Raw genomic sequence first — 23,310 nt, 5'->3', positions numbered from 1 at the left:
AATGGAGTAAGATTCTAATTTTTACTAAAAAAAAAAAAAGATTAATGGTATTAACTATATAATGATACAGATCAAAAACAGCTGTATCAACTTGTTGTGAGGTATAATGCTCTACGTTTCAGAACTGCACCATTAGCCTTTAAAAGACTTCAGTGAAAGCCTATGCTTATGGATAAACAACAGGAATAGAGTTACAAATTGTTGGTCAGCCTTCATAAATCTGATCATACTTGTCTTTTTAAATCACTGTGCTGATATTTAAAAGGACCAGCTGATATAAAAAGGATACTGCCTTGAGGCAATTTTACAATAGTATTAGCTGTAATGTGTTGATTAATTGTCTATACAGTAGAGATGTTGTTAACCTTGGAGTATTGGGTGTATGTTGAACAATGTTAGCGTTTATAAACCTAATCTCCTCAAGATTATATTTAATTTTGCACTTAGATTTAAACATGACTTTGGTTAAAAGCTTTTAAAATCTTAAATAATTGAAAATGTAAGTAGAGTACAGATATTCAAAGTAGTCTACTTTCAATCAACAAATCAGCGCAGATGGTGATGTGCAAGAAATCTCAAGAAAACTACCTATTTGCCTTAAGAGAAAAGTTTATGATCATACATTCTACCAGTGCTCACTTATGGTTGTGAAAAGTTCTGCAAGAATCTTATCCGTTTCTTCTCCAGCTTCATATAAGATCTCTACTGTGATTCCATCATCTCCTGGTGCTTTAACATTTTTCATCTTCTTCATGGCATAGTCTATTTCTTCTAGAATCACATCTGGTAATTCACGTGTTCATCGAGACCTCGCCTTTTTCTTTACTGCTGTCATCACTACCATATAGGTTTTTGTAAAATGCATCCATTCTTCTGATCACATCTCTGTTTTTGATTGTTGTGTCATAATTTTTCAGGGCAGCCATCTGATTCTTTCCTATATGGAAGTGTTTACATTTTTGATGTTGCCATTATTTTGAATGTTTTGTTTAATTCGGTTGCCGTTAAACTTTCTTACTTCTTCAGTAATATGTTTCCTTACAGTTTTGGACAGCTCAATGTAATTAACAGTGTATATTTTATACTGGAACAAATGGTATTAGAAGTCAGTCAGAGACATTTAATACAAAACATGACTTCATATATTCCCTCTGGTTTTATGGGCTTTCAAAAGCTTCCTGACTATTTACAATAGAATATTTTAGGGCTGTTACGGAGCATACAAAAGTTACTTAATCCCATTGACACACCCGGGATGAAGGTCAAATTAATTCAATTTTCATCCTTCACAGATTAGTAACAGACAGTGAAGTTCAGTACCAGGAGAAGGAGTGATCCTTGGAGTCCGTTCTTTCTGTTCCTTTCTTGGCACTGCAGCCTTAAAAACAAAAAAGAAAGGATAATATGGGAAGAGTAATACATTTAACACATAAATGCACTTTGTAAAATCAGGAAGGACTGCTGGCTGCTGCAACCAGTAAACTCACTTCCGTTAGCTGTTTTTCAATTTGGTTAAGGGAGAGTATTTTTTAAATATTACAAGGTTCAGTTAATTCTGCTTAAAAGGACTATACCTGATTCAATCTGTGGTTTTCTTTCCTCACTCTAAGTGGTTTGCAGTGTAAGATACCAAATAATTATATGCATTACATTTCTGTGATTAGCTGGATTTAGTCCAAAATGTGTCATATTACAAATCAGTTGGTCAAATTGGTAGTGGCTTTTTGTTTGCTTCTTTTTCATCTAAAAGGAAACCCAAGGTCAAGTGCTGGGTTTGTAATTTAACAAGACATAGATTCATGAGTCGAGTATATTGGCAAGTAATTTGCGTTTACATTTTTGTGCGACTAAATATGAACTGCTGAAATACTGATGTTGGTGAAAGCAGAATTTAGTAATTGAGATAGAGACATCAATTTTTATTAATTTGATGTCTTGTCTTTCATATCTCTGAAATCAAGATTTTCTACTTTAACATAACAAAACAGCTGGCAAAGTTGTGAGATGCATTCTTAAAGCTATAGCCTTACTCACTACGTCTCTTTTCATTTGAAGTAATATGTATATGAGAGCAGTTTAAATTAAAAAGTGGTGTGCTGAAAAGTGGTATGAAGTGCCTGTATATTAATGAATCAGAAAAGCAAGTACTAATACATAGCATTAGGCATGATGTACCAGAGTTGATAAATGGCACTCAAAACCATGAAATGTAATTCTGCAATACTAGGCACTTTTCTCCCCCAGCCCAAAGCTAAAAAGTGGCTTTCATTTTAGCTATGGGTAGCCAAGTAATATGTAATCCTGTTATTTCTGCAGCATTGCATGCGGAAACTGGCTAAAGGCTAGACCAACTCAAAATTTTTAACCTACCCAAAAAATCAAAAACTACAAACTTATCGCTTCTTTATACAGAAGTAGTGGAAAGAGGGTTCTGACAATAAATTAAACTGCAATAGGGTACAGGTTTGTATTTTGTGATGTGTGGGTAGGAAAAAGGTTTTTTTACGTTGAGTTACAAGCCAGTTTGTTGGTATTAAACCAATGTAGAATAGCAACGCATACATTGTTTAATCTGCATTTTAGATTATATTGCATTGATTTAAATTGACAGCATGACTATAACAATGTCTACATTCTTTATAATGAGTCTTCTCAGGTTTCTTTAATTGCACAATGGAAAACTGGGCCAAAGATGAATGTACACATTCAGTCATGGAGCTCAAAGCATACTGCCAGGAGCATTAAACGCCTCCCATACTAACAGAGAGCAAGAATTCACTCAACCATTAAACACAGGCTTAAGCTATACAGTTTTCAATGGAATGGGTAATGAGCCATCATTAATAAAATAATATCCTTGGGTAACGGCAAAAAGCTCAGAAATGCTATGGTCACTGGTATAAGTTATGTACTGATCAATTATTGTTAATGAGGCCAGTGCCAATTTGTTGCAAAGGGAGCTATATCAAATAAATATTGATTGATTAACACTGAGAAGACATCTAAATGTTGCAAGACTATAAGTAGGAGTTTCTGTCAAGTACATTTGAATGCATGAGATAGATCAGATTTCAGCTAATGGTTAATAAAAGGTATAAAATATAAAATATAATGATCCTTTCACTCTCAGGGTTTTAAATGGCAGTGCATTTTGTACTTGAAAAGAGCTGCTGTGAACTGGAGGAAAGGATGGAGTTCATATGCAAATAAGTCTGGTGTACAGCTCTCATGCTGTTGTCAGAGGAGCATGCAGGAAAAGGGCGATGTACACGAACAGAGAACAGTGTCACGAGAAAAATGACATCAGGAAATCCATGGCTGTCTAGTGCCTGGCTTCTCTGGGGCCATGGAAGCTACACTAGACAATGTCACATGTTCCTTAAACGATATAGCTTAGATCATTCACATATGCAAGTGAAATGCAATTTAAGTGTGCAAGTGGATGTGGATTTCTTGTATTAGTGTATTTTATTTTTATTTTTTCCAAATGTTCTTGTGTTTTTGTGATTGACCCTATCCCTGACTGTGGCTGTGTTTGTGGCGGTTTTTTGGGGGCTTCAATTCAGATTCTCTTGGTTTTTGACCCAAAGGTGCATGTGCATCATCATTTAACAAGTCAAAAACACTACAGGTAAACTGTCAAGGGTGAAAGAAAAGCCAATACACTTAAGTATTATTTTTCATAGTTCTTTTGAAAAGTGTCAAAATGTATAATGAAGGGGAACACCACAAGCCCCTAAATAAACAGTGCACAGGAAACATTTTTTTAAATAGACTTCATCCTTTTAATGTGTCAGGACGTTAACAATGGCAAGAAAAATAACCATTACATTACTGTTTTGCAGTAGCTACAGTGGACAAGGATCACTATATTTTTTGTAAACTCAATATTTCAGCTGAGAAAGAGCTGCTGGACTATTCCAAGACATCTCTTTGTACAAGGACAAACTGATAGACAGTGCAGACAAGACAAGTTGACAACCGACATTAGATTATATTAGCGTAGATGTTCGTTTGTTCTGGTTTATTTAAAACTGGGATTCAGAATACAGAGCAAAGGAGCTAGCATCCTCTTTCTTATTTTCATACCAATTCTGACGAATAGAGAAGTCTTCCTGCCTGCTTTCCTGGTTATGTGATGCCCGTTGGAAAGGTAGAATTTTTAGCTGGCTGATTGGTAGGCATGACAGTGTTGCGAATGTGGATTCTAGTTTTGGCATCCATCCGCCTACTAGCAAGAAACAACACTAGCTTAAATAGCTCAACTGGCTAAAAGATTTAAAACTCAAGATCAGAGTCTCAGCAGGGGCTGAAGCAAGCTCCAGCATGTGCCGAAGCATAATTTCTCTCAAGCAGCCCGCTGTTTTGTAAATAAGAATGCACATTGACTTCAAACTGCATGTAAAAAACATGCTCAAGTGAAACAGCCAGTGCCGTGCTCAGGCATATACATCTCCCCACCAGTTCATGACCTTTATAATAAATAACATTTCAGAGCGCTGTGAAGACAGAAATAACATTTAAAAAAAGGCCAATTCTGCTCCAACTTAACACCATAAATCAATTAAATGGATTGTAATGAATGCCATGCATTTTAGAAGGCCAAAGAAATATTACACTCTTACCTTCTGGGTTTCCACTGTCTGAGCTTGAATATTCTCTGAAATATAAAAAGGGATTTAGATCATAATATATAATTGATATTAATATATATTTTTTATATTTTATTTAGGCTACCATCTTTCATTCTCACTAATTACTAATCAGTCAGATATAGTGCTAACACTACCAAACTGGTTTAAATGTAGACAGACATCTTTAAAGTACTCAAAGCAATATTATAAAACTACTATAAAGTGCTGTTTCATCCGATTAGTGACAGGGAGTAATAAATAAATTAAATAAAAACACTGTTCACGATCATTCTAGGACTGAGGAAGCTAATCTCACTCTCTGCTGATACAAATATTAATGTGAAGAGCAAGTAACAGTGTCTGAAGCTATACATGGTTATAGATCACATCACTGCAACTGTTCACGTTGGCAAATTTTCCTGTAATCCATCTATTCGCTGAAAATTTCCTGTCAGGTTTTTCAACTTCTCGTTAAGTTTATGTTTTAACTCCATCTCACTCATTTTATGTAATTCACAATATGTCTGATGTCACTTACAGATGCCAGAGGAGGAAAGGAAAAAAAAAATGACATAAGGCCTTAATGCTATGGAAAAATTATAGTTGATGTTCCTCCAACATGATATAATTGCTGAACATGCTAATTGCTTTTTTGTTATCAAAGACATGTTGAGTTATGTTAGAAATCAATATATGGCATATTAAGTAATACAGTTCTGGATCTATGTACCTACCTTGTATCGGTTTAGGATCTGATTCACTGGCAGACAACAAGCCGAAGTCAGAGCTGTCTGTCATATCACTACTCTCTGACATCAGGTTGGCTTTCTACAGAGCAACATGAAAGAGAACAATAAGATTTGTTAATGGTGCCTTTAGATTGGAACACAGTGGATCAGCTTTAAAATTAAAGAAGTGGTCACAGCTCTCTGAGGTGCCTGTTATTTCTTCTCACACATTCTCTTATGCATTGCATGTGATGGCCTGTATTTCAGCACAAGAAACCCTTCTAAACAAGTGGTCTCAAGTCCTGGTCCTGAAGATACACAATCAACTTTTGTCACTCTAAATCACCTATCTCCTCAGACTGGATCCACATGTTAGCTATTGATCAAGTCACTTGTTCAATTAAGAAACCTCTGGTCCTTGAGGGCTGAAAGAAATTCAAGCGTCTCTTCCCAATTAAGTCTAAATGGCTCAATTGACCAAAACCTGCTAAACTGATCTGAATTCAATGATTAGCTTAGTAAAAGTATTTTGAAAGGCAAATATAATTTAAGGGTGACCTATAAAACCTGCTGGGTTGCACATCTCCGGGACCAGAGTTGGATCAGCATTGCACTAGCATAACACTCAGGGTTAAGAATAGGATTCAGAGATGTGCATCTCTTTATTTGGAAAATGAGCATCCAAAGCAATCAGCCTCTTCAGGTATTAAGTTCACTGGAAAGGTGAACCACTGCCAGGATGGCATATTATCTACCGACAAATGAAAGCATAGAGACAGACAGAACACATTCACAGGATAAGCAAGTACCCAATACAGACTTTTCTAAATTCAATTCCTTTTCCCAAGACACCAGCTTTTTTTTCAGGCAGATGTTTTACACTTTACAGCCATTTATTTTAAAAGCACATCTTTAATTCAGCACTTTCCTCCTTAAAAGCTCTTGCAGCAGGGTACTGACTTAATTAGGAGGAAGGTCTGGCTGTGACAATCTTCTGTCTCTTGGCAGAATGAAACTCAAACTAGCCTGTGAAGCATTGCACCATTAAAATTGCAATCAGAAACAGCTTCAGACAATACAGAAAGCATATGTGTGAGGGGAAGCAGATTAGGTTTGCACAGTGATCCAAGCCCCGTATATGGACAACATCAAATTACAGTCTGTGCAACACTTAACTAATTCCCTCACTACCCTTTTTAAAAAAAAAAAATTTTTTAAAGATCTGAGCTCAAATAACATCAAATCACTTCGAACCAAGCCAGATATATAAGCATATGTTGTTCAAAGACAGAGGAAAGAAAGACAAACAAAGGCAGATTAAATAAACTAGCTTTAAAAAGCAGGATGAATGCTTGAAGCATTCCAATTTTATCTACAAAGAATGCAATTCAATGTAAGCACAAAAACCCTGTCCGCATAACTTTCACTTACCAATGCATAATCACTATCAAGCAAGATCCCATACTAACAAAATATAGAGAATCAGCAACCAGCATAAACATCTGTTAACAGACAGCTTTCTTTTCATATCACTGAATATTTCATGTTCCGGGGGTTTGGAGCAATGCATGTGTGGCCCTGTTTGCATTGGGACATCCACTTAACCAGATGAACAAGAACAGGACATGTCCATTACAACAGGCCTTCTTTACCATCTATGCAGCATCAGCAGAGTTATCCTGAGGTGCTGAAAAATGCTCTGATGGAGTGGTTTCCAAACGGTTTCACTCTGCTGCCTATTTGTGGTATTGTACTGTATTGTATTGTAGACCACCACAATAATAACTATACAGCCCACATACATTTCACTGCATATAAAACCAACACATGTTCACTCATAGAAAGGGCACTAAAATAGCAAGTTTATTTTTTGAAACAGCTGTGTTAACATAGATTAGATTAATTTAGTTTGTTGTGTTATTTTTTATGAAAATGTATTAATAAATGTCAGTGTTATAAATTGTATAAATTAATTCTATATAACCAAGAGAACAAGCAGGATTCAAGAGTGGATATAACAGATACAAGTGGATCACATACAAGTTGTACAAGAACCATTGGAAAGATGCAGAGAATACGAGCTTCCTCTGTGTCTCGGCTTTGTTGATTTTGATGACACACGGAAATATATTTAAAAGAAAGTTAAACGGTATAGAGCGTGGTATAGGTGTATCCATTTTAATAGTTTTGTTTTTATTTTTAATTTTTAATGATCATCCCAGCCAAAATTTCCAGTAATGTGTGGTTTACAATATGCACTATAAAAGTACCATGATATGTTTTATTTATTATTATTTACATTACAATATTATGGGGTAGTGTGTTATAAACAAAAGTATTAATAGCGAGTAAATGGTAATGACAATTTTGTGATTGATGTGTAATACCTTCTGGGATTAATTTTCTACTAAAACGTTTAATAGGCTATGAAATAATGTGCATTTCTCCTTGATATAATAACATAGAAATAACGTAGATCTTTATAGTATTTTTAAATCCTCCTAGCTCGCACTAAATATGAAAACTTCATTTCCCACTCTGTGGCAGGGAAGGCCCAGGCTATAAAAGGGACCATTATTTTCCAGACTTTACTAATGCATTTGCATTACATTAATTGTGGCTCGTTGCCTCCATAAAATGAAGTGATACCCTAAAGCTGATGATTGATTAGCAAGTCAATTAAATTGGAAATGCATTTACTACTCAGTTTGAACCCCAGAACATAAACAGAATAGTCTCCATGGACAGACAGTTCCTCCCATTTGAAGCCAGGCACAAATATACTAACTAGGTTAATCAAAATGTCCAACAGTATTAGAATGTTTTGCAAAAGGTCTCTAAATACACATAATAAAGGGAGTTTTTGTGGAGATTTGAACAGGAATGAAACAAAAACAAATAAAACAGGTCTTACTACTGCAATAAACTTTTCAAATGTCTACAGATTAAACATTATGATTCACTGGAAGAAACAATGTGTAAATGTTTTTCACATATGACCATTTATAAGCCAAAACCTTAAAGTTGAGGCTGACGTGTTCATTAGTCTCATTTTTAAAACTAGGAGTTTAACAGTGGGACACTATTGCTTAAATATTAATTAAAAGTTTAAGCAAGATGCAAACGTTCTACTATAGTGTGCATTCAGATGATGATGATAATGGTAATAAATAAATCCATTACTATTATTAATCACAATAAATATGAATTATTATATAGTGCTACAAGTGCCTTTAACCAGCCTGGTAAACTTACCGACACCATTACAATACGTCAACGAGGGCCACTTCACAGCTTGTATAATTCAAGATATTAACTGTAACCATAACAAATATACGCAGCAATGCCAGGTAGGTTTTGTGGTTTATTTGGATATTCAGGTCAGGGAACTGTGCTGGGTTTGAAGGTTAGCAAGTTCTGCTCAGTGCCCTCAGTGATATCAGACACATCACTTAAGCATTGCAACAGGGACAAAAGAGCTGCTCATCTCACATCCAAACCTTTCCTGACTTAATCCTCCCACAGAATGACACGTATCAATTCACTATCTTAGGCTTACAAAAGAACTGGAGATATTTCAAGAGAAGCCTGTGAACTGTGTCAAAAAAAAATGTTCACCTTCCTTTTTACAAACTAAGCCCTGACACAGGTTTAAAGAAATGTATATACATACATATATGCACACTCTGGTTTGTAATCACACCAACAGGTCACTCAAACAACAGTTCAATTAAAAGGAAAATGCAGAGTGTATAAAATATTTGAAAGCATGAATGCCTACCGTTTATTTATTTTCTATATTTCTGGAGCTTAATATATGATTAGAAAATATGTCCGACATTTGGAGCTCTGTGTTCTATTCACATGATGTCTTTCTCTGGAAGCAGAGAAACTGTGCTCCTTTTTAACTAATTTAAAATTTCAGTGCAATAGGTATTTGTATTTGCAAATATCTGATTCACGCTTTCATTTCTCTTACAAAATGTTCAAAATTTTCTACTGATGATTGTCACAAATAAAAGGCATTTTGTGGAAGCTACTGTAATAATCCAGTGCCAAGTTAAAGGAAGGCTTGGTAGGACTCAATTATTTTTCCCACATCTCACTTTTACGTTTTTATTTCTGATTATTTATCAGATTGGTAGTATTTTTGAAGTCTCCAATTCATCCAAATTATTGTATTTCAAACTAAGCTCTGACCCATGTTTAAGTAAACATACACTCATCCAAATACATTTTCACTTAGCAGATATTATTTCCTCCTTCATGATTGAAATCTATAAATTATGGATGCAGTGGAACTAATTAAATATCTAAAATTGGAGTCTTCAGACCCTTTGTATCAACACCTATAAGATATCAGTGTTTCCTCAAATAATTCATTTTGCAACTGCATAATATCAGTATCACCCGGGGGCATGAAAGTGGTTTGAATATAAAAAATGACAACAAATAGAAAATAAAAAAAGTTTAGTTACTCCACACACACACACTTCAGTTTCAAAAGGCTTTAGTATCACAAAATGCCCTTAGGCTCGAGACATGCTGAAAGTGTAAGTATAGCACCACCTTTTGGTGTAGTAATTGCATAGCTGGGAGAGTTCAAGAATGAAATACTGCCAGGGCAAATTATTGCATTACTGTGTCATATCTTAGCAGGATGTAAAAATATATTAATGAATAGAATTAAGTGAAAAGAAAATCTGGTAAAAAATTGCCCTATGTAATATTTTTTATTAAAAGAGAGACTCAGATCTTCAACATCAAACTGAAAAACACAGAAAAATATCCAGTCCACGTAAAACACTGTACTTTTTTTTGTTTCGTTTTTTTTGTTTTTAACTACAGACAAATTTAATTACCTTTTTCAGTGGAACTGCATAAACAGCATCTTGCCCAGGACTTCGGCTCTCCCTTACTATTGAACTGTACACGTGGCCTTCATCTGGGTCGGACTGCACCTCCTCTTCTACATCTTCCTCTTCATCGTCATCATCAGAGCATGCTGGGGAAGGCAAGCGGGGTCGGCTAGCTAAAGACTCATTCCACTGCTCCCTAAAGAAGACCAGGCACAACACTGCAGTTCAAACACACTTAGCTGGAACAATGAGTTTGGCTTTGTTCAGCTTATATTCACAGAACGTGGTCTACCTTTGGGGTATGGGAGAATACCACCATCTTTACGTTTTTACTTAGACACCGTGGTGTGAAAATCACATTGCACAAAAGCCCTTTTTGTGAGCAACAATACTATGGAAAAGAACACTGGAATTTAGAAAAAAGTTTTTCTTGGAAATATAATATCATCAATAGTGTATATTGCTAAAGAACAACAAAAAGGCTTCCGAAATACTTTAACCATTCCTCGTGTGTTTCTATGGCCAAGTAAATTATCTTTACCATAGTTATTATCCAGGAAATGTAAAAGTATTCAATGTTTAAAAGTATGTACAATTTAAATCAGTGTTATCCCATTATGACTTGGGGAATATAAGCTATATTTATTTATCATCACTGTTCTACATAGGACATGATGGACATCTTTAAAAATTAGTAAGAAACAAAATGTTATATTAACAGTGGTAGCAATCCACTTACACACAAAGTTGATACAGGATTTACAAAAGGTATGTATGTTTAGTAGAGTTATGGTAACATAGTTACAGCTTATCTTGTCAGTCCAAATGATTGCAAAAACCCTCTGTTCATGTCTTTAAGTTGAAAAACTGGAAAATCTAATAAATTTAATAAAACTGCTGGTCTTACTCAGGAGTAAATGATTAACCAACTCTAGAAAAGAAAGCCCATAATGTTAAGTTTCCAATAAGAATATTTTACTACTTGTTCCCACTTATAAATAATTGATTGGTGCTTGTATTTCAAACAAATACATTTTTAGTAAAAACATGAAATTATTAATTAAGCATGCATCGTTTTAAAGAATGAATAAAACACAGTGGGCTCCAGAAAGGCAAGAGACTGGCAGTGGGCAACGCTACCTTCTGAATTCAGCAGTGCTGGCATAGGGCTCTATAGCGCTCCGGGTTTCGTTGTAAGAGCAATCACTCTCGGAGTATGACCTCTGTCGTGTTGGGGGGAGGGCCACAGTGCGTCCTGTTAGGGTGGTGGACAAAATGGCAGCTGCTAGGGCCGACCTACACCAGTGATTTAAAACAGTGAAAATCAGAAAATGCTATCCAAGACAAAAAAGGTATAAAAGGTTAGTTTTTGTTCGTTCTTTGTTCACTTTTTAAATTTGTTTAATTGACCATGTCTACTTCATAATGAATTGTGCTACACTGCCGAATGTGAAAGATTAATCATCCTCTTTGGACTTTTGTTTGAAGTTTGAATTCTCTGTTATATTTCATTGATGACTACAAATTCAAAGGATACCTTTGAACAGTTATTTTTCTACACAAAGGATGTTCAAATGCTGGAGGGGTTTTAAAAAGTCAATTTGCAAGCTACTTGTTCTTAAGATCTGTTTCAGGAAATATTGCATTAAAACTATAATACAAATTATTAAACCATAATGATGGATTTTGTATAGTTGTTAACAGAATAACAAATTATTATACAAAAACAATTAATATAATAATTATTAAACTATAGGGAAGTTATAGGATGGCCTTTTAATGACTTCAAATCTTATCAAAATTTCAATCCCAGCATGGCGCCTGCATTATTCCATCACATATGTAAAGGTATTACAGTGTGAATAAGTTAATTTCACTGACTCTCACCATACACAACCCAATATGAGGGAATCATGTGAAATATAAAATGTTTAACACTTCATGAGTTATCCAAAACATATTAGTCAATCTTGGCTATCAGGTATTGTATAGTTGTTTTGGGATTTATTTATTTTTTCACAGAAAGACATCTTGTGCCATATTTGTATGTACCCAAGTTTCTGACGCGTTTCCTATATTACACAGGTCTTGCAGGGAGCCCAGTTGCAACAATGGCTTTTGAAAGCTGGCTGAGGAAGTTTGGTAATGGGTAAAAGAAGCTTCTCAGCAAACCACTGTGTTGTGATCATTCACCTACACTTATGTACTCCCCCCATTATAATATGCAGTGCTGCCTTAAATCTCCATTCTGGAGACCCCCAATCTAGCAGGTTTTAGGTCACCCTATTGGGAAAACAAATATATTTTTCTCTCTGCATCTCTATCCAGGAAGTTATTAAACACTACATCCACAAAACCACCTCCTTGAGCTACAATTGACACTGATAGGGAAACATTTCATTCAATCAAGCAGGCAGGTGTTTTTGGAGGGTGGGGAAACTTACGTGGATCATACCGCATCAGAGGTGAACTGAATGCTAACAGGACAACACACACAAAAAGAAAGAGAAATAACAGAGAAAATGGCAAATAGATACCTGGGTCTTTCTGGAGAGGGGTAAGGGCTGCGAGGGGGAGGGGTGCGGGGGACTGCAGGTCTGGGAGCAATGGTGGCAGCAGGGATGAAGCCATGAGCTATGTGCTTCTAAACAAACCATGGAGAATCCCATTAGTGACAGCTGGATGAAAAGACAGTGCTGTACACGGGAGGTTACAAATAACACACTGAAATCCATTACAAATAAAGTGAAATGGACAGTTACAAAATGGAAATGGCAGCGTGTATAAGCCTGTCGCTGCTCACAGGTCGTTCAGCATTCAGTCTAGCCAGGGCATCACTGTTAGTGGCTCTACAAGCCCAATCTAGTCTAGTCCAAGTAAAAGCATTCCTCTATGCACATAAACAGAAAGCATGGAAAAACAGCACTGATAACAAGAAGATGAGAGAAGGGCAAAGTCATTAAAAAATATTTGATAGAAAAGGAAAACATTATCATATTAACAATGACAAATAAATACGAATGGTATTAAATGACCAGATTTACTGTATCTTCTCTGTTAATTTCAGATATCCCACTGGTAGTTCTCAGTAAAGCCCTGCTTTTGCTTAAAATTATTTTATTCTTCTAGCAATGGAGTTATGATGTAAATTCCAATGTCAGGCAGTTAGGTGCAGACTTTTTTTTTACCCCCAGGTCTCATGCATTGGCATCTGTGCTAAAACCCAGGCGTAGCAAACGTGAAAAGCTCTCATTTGATGTATTTTGTAGTGACACACTTGAAACTTGAAAAGAAGGGGACAATGGAGGCTGAATGTCCTACACATTAGGTATAAGTCACTAACAGGTTTTAATACGAAGCCAATTAAATAATGTAGCCAATGTGAACTTCTAATATTGAAACATTACACGAGTAAAAATAACTCCATGACATTCAAAACGACCCACACATGAGATGACGACTGTTAAACGTTACTGACGCGCTCAGCTCAGGCACACGACCCGCGATGCGGCAGCGCTGCTGTAAATCCTCACACCGGGACTTCGTATGGATGCCACGCAGCCCCTTCACGATGTAAACTGCCCTTTGCTAATAAAGCGAAGTTCAGCAGGAACATATCACCCCCATCGAATTAAACAAACATCAACATTTTGTACATTTTCCTTTTCACATAGGATATATAGGTTTTTAGTTTTGTTTGGTTTCGTTTTCACATACAAATTATGAATCTCGACTTCTCACCCTTGTATAGACTCTCTTTTCCACTTGTAACTAAAAGACAGACGATTAGGAAATTATGCTATTCTAAGATACGTTTTAAAGCCCTGTTAAATAACCTTTAATTACTTAAATTTGATTAAATACTGTTACTGTGGGAAAAAAACTGGAAACTTTGTTACTTACAAATGCCATTGTGTCGCTTCTTCTAAAGCTAAATTTGGACATCTTTGTAACAAAGGTTTACGTGTCTTGCAGCCGGATGGTCGTACAGTCAATCCTTTGACAGTCACAATTGCGGTACAGACAACTATTGTCATGGACTGCACGGTTGTTAAGTCTGCAAACACACAATACATAAGAAATTAATAATAAGAAAAAAATGAGCATCCCTTCCGGTTAAACATGTTCGTAACTAGACGCTTTGCCTGTACCTCTACCCTCTAACAAGGTTCAAACCGATTGGCCGGGAGCACTGCAGCTGACCAATCCGGTTAAATGTTTAATCTTCTTAGCAACGCAGTCCCGGGCTCAATTCCTTGGTGCAGCTGCAGGGGGGAAGCAACAGTCGCGTTAGTGTTGCGCAGATTCCCGCAGTTCTGCGCTGTTCGACCAATAGGATCTGTGGAGTTCTGCAGATCTGCGCACAACTGTTGAAATCTGCGGTACAAGAGCCAGACCGACCCTTTTTTGATCTGAACCTCGTATCAATAAATCCTCCAAGACTAGGGGCGGCAATGTGATGAAAGTATGCAGCGGTGATACACTGACCCTTTTTTAAATTAGACACTATGTATCGGTACGATTTAACCATTATTAAAATTCAGAACAGGCATTAAAACTATTGCATAATTGATTCCAACTCAGCTTTAGATTGCCAGACCGGCTATACGAATACCATTATTAATTCAGCAGTAAATACTGAAAAGAGGTAGATGTGAATGTCAGTATAGACAACAAAATAGTAAAATGTACAAATATAAAATTAAACCGCATGTTACACAAGAATACCCCCACAAGTTGAGTTACAATAGCTATCTTGCAATTAACACACAGTTGAAGAAGTTGCATAATACAAACAATTTAGAAAAAAATGGGCGAAATTAAATAGATAGCTCCAGATAGAATACGTAATAGTAAATATATAAATATCAATATACGTTTATATACTGCTAATGCTATAGTCGCTAGTTGTTAAACTCAAATCATCACGTCTGTACAGCGACCCAGACAAGCAGTTCGTCACCTACTGCAGCCAATCAGCGCGGGGGGAGGCGGGGTGTCCGGAGGTTACTTCCGCTTTGGAACCAGGAATGTGCAGTTGATTGGCTAATTCCCGAAATTGCGACTCGTCCGATAGGTTACTGTTGCTGTCAATCTAATAACCGCACTTTTCAGCAAATGGCGCTTACATGTTGTATGAAACGTGAGATCAACGCCATGGACATAACGAAATAGAAATGCAGACTTTCCATTCAAGTATAGTTAGACATGTCTGTATGAAGAACAGAATTCCGGGGATACCAATTCCGGGCAGGGGCACCACCATGATTTGGATGAACTTTACACTAGCCAGTAGTTTACACCTGTGATTTCAAGAAATACTTTCTAGGATCCGTAATCGGAAACAAAGGCGCACTTTCTCTGCACGGCCGGTACCTGGTGCTCAGCCGCGGAACAGGGCGATGCAGCGGACAGGCACTCCAGTGCGAGTGGGAGCAGCGCCACCTTACGGCCATGTGATTGTCAATGAGAAGTGGAGGGGCTCCACCATAGTGCAGGGCTTCCAAGGTAGGGTTGCCACTGGAATCCAATGAAGCACACCTTTTCAATAGTTATATATTTTAAGCCTACTCTGTTAAGATCCATGGTGTGTGAACAGCTGTTTGCAAAGCTTGCGTTTGAGCTTTTCCGTCTAACAACTGTTGGAATCGCTGTGCTATTGCTGTGTGGATCACATGCTGGCTTGATGATGTGGCTCTGGAGACGCAGCAACAGTCCGGGCAAGATGCTTGATCACAACCTGCTTCGACATCCTACCGCTAGAGGGAACCCAATGCCTATGAATCCAATCAGGCCACCTACACATGACACCACCCCCTGCGGAAGTATAATCTTATATTATCTGAATGCCCTCTGTTTGCACCTTATGTTGTTGTTTGTTTTGCTCCCAGGAAAGATTAAACCAATATTTGAAGATGGCCTGGGGCTTGTAGACTTCCACCTGTCCAACAGGAGCTGTGTGTTGTATGTTTCTGAGAGTGACCTGGTGGCAGGAAGCAACTACAAGAGAAAACTGGTTCGGTTTAGAAAAGTAAGCGCCCCAACGCCACGACAGAAGAGTTCAGGGTGTGTTCTTGCAGTAACCTAGTTTCCCTGTTGAAGAAGAAGTGTGATTTTGTGTCTCTGCACTGCAAAATGGCAATAGCCTTTCATTTCATAATAACAATGTGAAAGTAAGACTGGACCAAACTTGAAGCACTCCTGTTCATCCCCATCATTAGGATGTGGAGGGTACAGGTTTATCTGTAAAATTATTATAACAATCCGCTCTACTACCCCCAACACCAATATGCAGTGCTGTCCGAACCCAATCCTCGAGGGCCCCTATCCAACAGGTTTGATAGCTAATCTTTAATTCTCATTTTCTTAACACCTGGAACCATTTCACTGTGATCAATAAAGCAGGTGATCTGTGAAATGAACTACCCTTTTCAGCCCTCAATGACCAGAATTCCTTTAATTGAACAAGTTAATTGTTTAATTGATCAGTAACTTCCATGTGGTCCTAGTCTGTTGAAATGAGATTGAAACGATTAAGGGTGACTGAAAACACTTTCTAGATAGGGGCTCTCCAGGACCGTGTCTGGGCACCATTGCCAATATGTGTATATATTAACGTTTAGGAAGATTTCTTCAAATTGCATCAAGTATTTATCAATAGACCCTTTGGCCGAGTCCACTGACGCTTCTTGAATGTGAACTGCAGCCTTGTTAGACAGCAGATACAGTGGTGGTGTATTAGTACTGCAGTTGGTGGTGAACCTTGCAATTAAGGACTGTGCTGCAACAATGGGCCGACTGCAAACATTTGATGTCCGTGAGGTGTAACTAGACAATGCAAAGCTAACGCACGAACAAAGCAACATGGCACTTTCCCATTCATCAAAGAGAATCAATTGATACATGTCATACAAAAACTTTCAATTTGCTTACAAAAGCTTTTCCAGCCAAGATCACAGAGGTCTTACATCTCAGTTACACCGACTGCACACACACACACACACACACACACTCACACTCACACTCACTATCTCTCTCTTTGTAGGTATTTGAGATTTGGTTATAATCTAATAGAGATTGCATTGTATGTGTGTGGGTGTGTTCTCACTCCTAGGCCAGCAAGCTTAATGGGATCATCGTGGTGGAGAAGACTCAGCTGAGTGCGCAGTATTTTGCGGCCGTTCAGAAGTTTGTGGCGTTCGAATTGGGGATGACCCTGCTTCCTGTTGCCAGCCAGACCGAGGCCTCGCAGCTCATTACCCAGCTAGTAAGTTGCAATCACTGTTAATGAGGTGAGACAGGGGTTTCGAGTTATGGTAGCCAAGGAGGTCAAGTGCCTGTTAGATTTTCTGCCTTCCGGTTTTTAGGATTGGATAGTTTTTGTTTTTTATTTCTAGTAGGTCAAGCCCTGTGTGATACTAAAGCACAACCTGGCAGTAAAGTCACAAGTAGAGTAACTGTGTTCATTTGGTTGTGAATCAGTGCTCAAGCTTCATTGAAGTGTGTTTTCTCTGCTTGCCCTGTGTCAGTTGTGTTTTTCCCACAATATTTGAAGGTGTCTTATCATGACTTTTTATATAATGCTTTTGAGAAGTGTCTTTTTGTGACAACTGTAAGTTGCCCTGGGTAAGTGTGTCTGGTGGGAAATAAATCATAATAAATGATTACAGTTAATTGTTGTACCATAACCTTCAAGCTCTGCATAAATTACTGCTTTCTCACTCTCACCCTTAAAAACCTCATGCTATCAGTATTTCCACTTGATAGTAAAGCAATCTATCGATAATAAAAGGCCCAGTGCATTGTGGATGCCAGGCTGGATGGAGGTGGATTTGACATTGTCTTCTCTGTAGGTCCATGATGAGAGTAAAGAGGACAGCCAGAGCCCCTTCCTGAAGAGGAGTGGAGCCAGGCTGGCAGAACCCGTGGTCCTGGCCTTGGTACAGCAGATCCCTGGGGTGGGCAAGGTGAAAGCCCTTGCTTTACTCAACCACTTCCCCAGCATTTACCAGCTGAGCAATGCCACCGCCAAGGACCTGGAGGCCGTAGTGGGACAGACGACGGCACAGCATGTCCGAACTTTCTTCACACACAGCTAGCCGGTACCTCCGCGATGTTTGATTTCAAGTCCTTGCAAATGCTTCTAAAGTCCTTTTCCATAGATTTGCGGTTCCAGAGTATCTCTAACCCCAGAGCCAAGGTTTTTTTTTATGGAAAACAACAAAAAACAAGGAAATTCAACTTACACGTATGAACTTGAATAGGGAATTGAAGCATTGTAAATATATTCATTGTTGATGCTGGTATTGATTCTCTGGAATCTGTGTATCTTTTGGGGGAATTAGAAAATTAAAATCTATTTTGGATTTTTTAAATGAAGGTCAATGAAGGCTTTATTTTAACAGCTCATTTCAGCTTATTTAGCAACTGACAACCATGCAGTATCAGACATCTAGCAGTCCATTTAGGAAAAAAGTATGCTGTGAGCAAAGGGACTCGGAAAGGTTTTGTGAGAGGCTAGAGCTGCATCTGAAAGGGGGATAGGGTTTCTTTTTTTCTTCAAATGCGGGAGTTTGGACAGACTTGAAAGACGGTGCTGCTTGCCAGAGACTGCAAACTGCTTCCCTGGGTAACAGACTGGAGCAGGCCTTGCGTCAGCAGTGGTTCTGAAGCCTCCTTTTTAATAAGCTGACCACGAAATGCAGCCTAGAAAGTGGAAATTAAATCTGTGAGTCATTTAAAAGACATTTCATTTTAATGGGACATCTCTCTCGGTGTTTATTTTTCGGTTTCCTTCTATTTTTCTTTTGGCTTCTTTTTTTAGGTTTACTTATTTAGATTAGGATTCATTGAAAGGAAAGGGATTTGTATTTCTCAGTTGTAACTCCGTACTCAGGATCTGACAGGGCCAAGAATTGGAAGCTTGCCTTTTTGGATAAGGTTCACACAATTAATAGTGCTGGGTTTTATTCTATAAGATTGCAGTGAGAAAACAGAATATATAATCAGAGCTGTCAAACAGACTTTATCTTCTCCTTGCCCCTATTAAGCAAGTCAGCAGTTTTTCAGGTTTTGAATGTCAGATATGATCTTCACAGGAAGGAATGCCACTGCTTGGAGATCCGTTGTCTGGTAGCACAGCAAAAAGAAACGTTCATTTAAAAAACATGTATTTTTTTACCTCACCTCGTTGTCTGACGCCTAGTACTGTTTGAGATCCTCACCCCTTCGTGTGTTAGTTATTTATTTTATTTTTTGAATGAAATAGAAGTTCTTATAGGTTGAACGCCACAGTAGTTCTGTTTTGCCTCTTTCTCTATATCAATTAAATTACATATAGGATTACATTTTGTGGGCATGGGGGGAATGCCAGATAAAAGATATATTCTGATTTCACAAATTATACAAAAGTCAAATGAATGAATGCAGAACAAAAAAGCAGAAGGACATATTTGACTTAATTCCAGTTAAAAGGAAAGTTCTATGTATAAAGGGCATTTTTGTAGTGTGACTTGTGTTTAATGACAGCTTTGTCCTCTTTGCTCCACTGTTTGCCTGTTCCTCATTAAGGCACGTCATCCCGTTGTGGATCTGGAAAGCAGAGCATTTTGATCTTTGAATTATAGCAGCTCCATTCCAAAGCTGACACACTGCCCAGATGTATTATTAGTACATTTCTGAGGCTATTAACCTCATAGAGGACAGAATGTTCAGTTTCCTGTATTTCAGATGGGAGCGGTGGTACGGACAGATCTGGAAGGTCTTCCCATCGGTGTCGGTGTGATGCCTTTTCGGCCAGGGTGGATCCAGGGAGCAATGAAAAGAGTCCAGCGGACAGCTTGATTAGCACATTGTGTTCAGGGAGCATGTATCCAAATGGTTTGTTCAGCAAGCTTTCAGGAGCCAGGCCAAAGTCATTAGAGTTGCCATTTGTTGAGGAGCAGCTGTGACCAAAAGCTCTATCCCTCCCCAAAGCACAGAGCTACAAGCAGCTGCAAATTGTCAAGAACCGTCATTTTGACACCTGTCTGGACACCTGGAGAATCTGATGACTGGAGGTTTTCAAGATCACTGTACTCTTATGGAAGAAGACCTGCCACCCCCTACCTCCAGATGTCATGGCTGGTTACAAACCATTTGCTCTGATCTGTAATTGCTATGATGGAAATACATGTCTCTGAGTCAATTCTCTCATAATTATGTTTTCTGGTTTAAAAGAGCTAACATAAGTGTATGCTTCATCCAGGGCGGTCCATTTATACATGACACATTTGTTTTTGTAATAAAACAAAACTGAAAAAGAAAAGCATGCTTTTCTAAGTGCAGTACTAGCATGAGAAACTGTCACACTCTAACAGGTCTGTGACTCCGTATACACTGGACACACTATAATGGGCCTACTTCCATATCAGAGAGAAACGGCCCACCCCATATGGCCATAGAGATTATTTACATTGGCAATAGTTCAGCTATAAGTCTCCTAAATAAATGGTCAGCCACTCGCCTCCAAAAAAAGAAATGAAATGCCTGAATGTCAAATTTAAAGTCTCAGAATTTGCTTCCCCATTAAATCTTTTTAAAAACTTGTGTCCTGCTTTGGATTTTTGATTCTGAGTAAGACACTGTTGTTTGCTTTTAATATGGTTGCATTTTGCCCAAAGCATATTCTTTGCCTTAATGCTCAGCTTCCTGTGATAACTGCACTAACCTGCTGTCTGTTTTGGATTGAGAAGATTTAATTCCATCATGCCTTTTTTTCTTCTTCTTCTATCTTCCTTCCCAATGTGCATTCTGTAGTTTTGCACTGGCTTGCATGGAACTGGAGCAACACCGATACAATGTAATTATGCATTATAAACAAACCCTGCCAAAAAAGGCTCATCACATCTACTGGACATTTCAATCCTAATGCAGTTTACTCTGATATTCCTCATCCCAAAACAGTGCGATAATGACAAACTAAACACAGTTTTTCACTCCCTTCAGTCAGTGAGGGATCCAGATATTTCAGTATTCAAAGCAAATACAACTTACTTTCCTGTCAAAGTTAATTTTAACTGAACCCACGGCACTACAAGTACGAGGCAAAACCTGAAAACAGGCCATAATAATGCATGAAAACAGTATTTGCAAAAGTGACAAGAGCTAAGTCAACAGTGAGACATGTTTTAAATACAGCCCTGTGGCACATCAACAGGATGAATAAAATGCAGCATGAGATTCCAGCAGTTTTTTTCCATATTTATTGGGAGTCATGTTTGCAGTTACAGGTTCATCAAAGATGGAGGGAAATTCTTGGCCACAAAAAACCCTCATTTGCTTGTTTTCACAGTATCTCAGCAGAATATGTACAGTCCTATGTTGTCGATAACCTGAACCTGAAAAACTGCAGTCGAGTGAAAAATTCTGCAAAGGCCTGGGGAAGTGGAGCCTGTATAAATAAAGCCACTATTGTTTTAATCTGTGCAATTGCAATCAGAGGCATGATTAACAACATTTTGCATCTACATACATCAGCTATACAATTATAATACTTCATACTTAATTTATCAAATGAGAAAATTAGCTTTTAATTAATTACTTCAGAAAACTAATCATTTTCTCTGAGATCCCATCATTGGCACTCCTGCCAAACATTTCCGTTAAGAGAAGGCTGAAGTAACAACACTTTGTACTTCAAACACCTAGTTCATTAACTGATACACTTATACTGGAATGAGAATATATACACTCACCTAAAGGATTATTAGGAACACCTGTTCAATTTCTCATTAATGCAATTATCTAACCAACCAATCACATGGCAGTTGCTTCAATGCATTTAGGGGTGTGGTCCTGGTCAAGACAATCTCCTGAACTCCAAACTGAATGTCTGAATAGGAAAGAAAGGTGATTTAAGCAATTTTGAGCGTGGCATGGTTGTTGGTGCCAGACGGGCCGGTCTGAGTATTTCACAATCTGCTCAGTTACTGGGATTTTCACGCACAACCATTTCTAGGGTTTACAAAGAATGGTGTGAAAAGGGAAGAACATCCAGTATGCGGCAGTCCTGTGGGCGAAAATGCCTTGTTGATGCTAGAGGTCAGAGGAGAATGGGCCGACTGATTCAAGCTGATAGAAGAGCAACTTTGACTGAAATAACCACTCGTTACAACCGAGGTATGCAGCAAAGCATTTGTGAAGCCACAACACGTACAACCTTGAGGCGGATGGGCTACAACAGCAGAAGACCCCACCGGGTACCACTCATCTCCACTACAAATAGGAAAAAGAGGCTACAATTTGCACAAGCTCACCAAAATTGGACAGTTGAAGACTGGAAAAATGTTGCCTGGTCTGATGAGTCTCGATTTCTGTTGAGATATTCAGATGGTAGAGTGAGAATTTGGCGTAAACAGAATGAGAACATGGATCCATCATGCCTTGTTACCACTGTGCAGGCTGCTGGTGGTGGTGTAATGGTGTGGGGGATGTTTTCTTGGCACACTTTAGGCCCCTTAGTGCCAATTGGGCATCGTTTAAATGCCACGGCCTACCTGAGCATTGTTTCTGACCATGTCCATCCCTTTGTGACCACCATGTACCCATCCTCTGATGGCTACTTCCAGCAGGATAATGCACCATGTCACAAAGGTCGAATCATTTCAAATTGGTTTCTTGAACATGACAATGAGTTCACTGTACTAAACTGGCCCCCACAGTCACCAGATCTCAACCCAATAGAGCATCTTTGGGATGTGGTGGAACGGGAGCTTCATGCCCTGGATGTGCATCCCACAAATCTCCATCAAATGCAAGATGCTATCCTATCAATATGGGCCAACATTTCTAAAGAATGCTTTCAGCACCTTGTTGAATCAATGCCACGTAGAATTAAGGCAGTTCTGAAGGCGAAAGGGGGTCAAACACAGTATTAGTATGGTGTTCCTAATAATCCTTTAGGTGAGTGTATATATATGTTTTTACTATATCATGCATAGCCATGGTAGAAATAATACATGGCCTGTTTTATAATCAAGAGCCAAAACCTAAAATATAAATCAACAGTTAGTTACAATAGAGTACAATACCTTTTATCATGGCCTCATA

At 38.1% G+C, this 23,310-nt stretch overlaps 2 protein-coding genes across 4 annotated transcripts in view; one reads left to right on the top strand and one right to left on the bottom strand.

Annotated features, from left to right (window-relative positions):
- The window catches only part of cep89 (centrosomal protein 89), a 134,857-nt gene extending 119,690 nt beyond the window's left edge, over positions 1–15,167 (bottom strand). For 2 of the 3 annotated variants that reach the window (XM_066714036.1, XM_066714038.1), the window contains exons 1-8: positions 14,373–15,167; positions 14,125–14,278; positions 12,759–12,865; positions 11,362–11,517; positions 10,225–10,417; positions 5,369–5,462; positions 4,626–4,660; positions 1,321–1,378 (exon numbers count right to left, since the gene is read on the bottom strand). In XM_066714036.1, coding sequence (XP_066570133.1) covers positions 1,321–1,378; positions 4,626–4,660; positions 5,369–5,462; positions 10,225–10,417; positions 11,362–11,517; positions 12,759–12,865; positions 14,125–14,166 — 685 coding nt within the window. In that variant the 5' untranslated portion in view covers positions 14,167–14,278; positions 14,373–15,167. The other variant, XM_066714037.1, reaches the window with a different exon arrangement.
- A 147-nt stretch (positions 15,168–15,314) lies between these two features.
- On the top strand, positions 15,315–20,808 carry faap24 (FA core complex associated protein 24). The gene is made up of 5 exons (XM_066714034.1): positions 15,315–15,729; positions 16,113–16,252; positions 17,336–17,488; positions 18,075–18,323; positions 19,951–20,808. The coding sequence occupies exons 1-4, from the start codon at positions 15,624–15,626 to the stop codon at positions 18,318–18,320; spliced, it is 645 nt and encodes a 214-aa protein (XP_066570131.1). The 5' UTR covers positions 15,315–15,623; the 3' UTR covers positions 18,321–18,323; positions 19,951–20,808.
- The last annotated feature ends 2,502 nt before the right edge of the window (positions 20,809–23,310 follow it).

The sequence above is a fragment of the Amia ocellicauda genome, chromosome 9 (assembly GCF_036373705.1).
Source record: "Amia ocellicauda isolate fAmiCal2 chromosome 9, fAmiCal2.hap1, whole genome shotgun sequence".
NCBI classification, from domain to species: domain Eukaryota; kingdom Metazoa; phylum Chordata; class Actinopteri; order Amiiformes; family Amiidae; genus Amia; species Amia ocellicauda.
This window is presented reverse-complemented; position numbering and strand designations above follow the sequence as displayed.

What these genes read in the sequence shown, in the direction of transcription:
- faap24 (XM_066714034.1), top strand. Translation starts at nt 15,624, where the DNA reads ATGCAGCGGACAGGCACTCCAGTGCGAGTGGGAGCAGCGCCACCTTAC. An exon ending in CATAGTGCAGGGCTTCCAAG is followed by an intron (nt 15,730 to 16,112) that starts GTAGGGTTGCCA and finishes TTTTGCTCCCAG; the next exon opens with GAAAGATTAAACCAATATTT. An exon ending in AACTGGTTCGGTTTAGAAAA is followed by an intron (nt 16,253 to 17,335) that starts GTAAGCGCCCCA and finishes TCTCACTCCTAG; the next exon opens with GCCAGCAAGCTTAATGGGAT.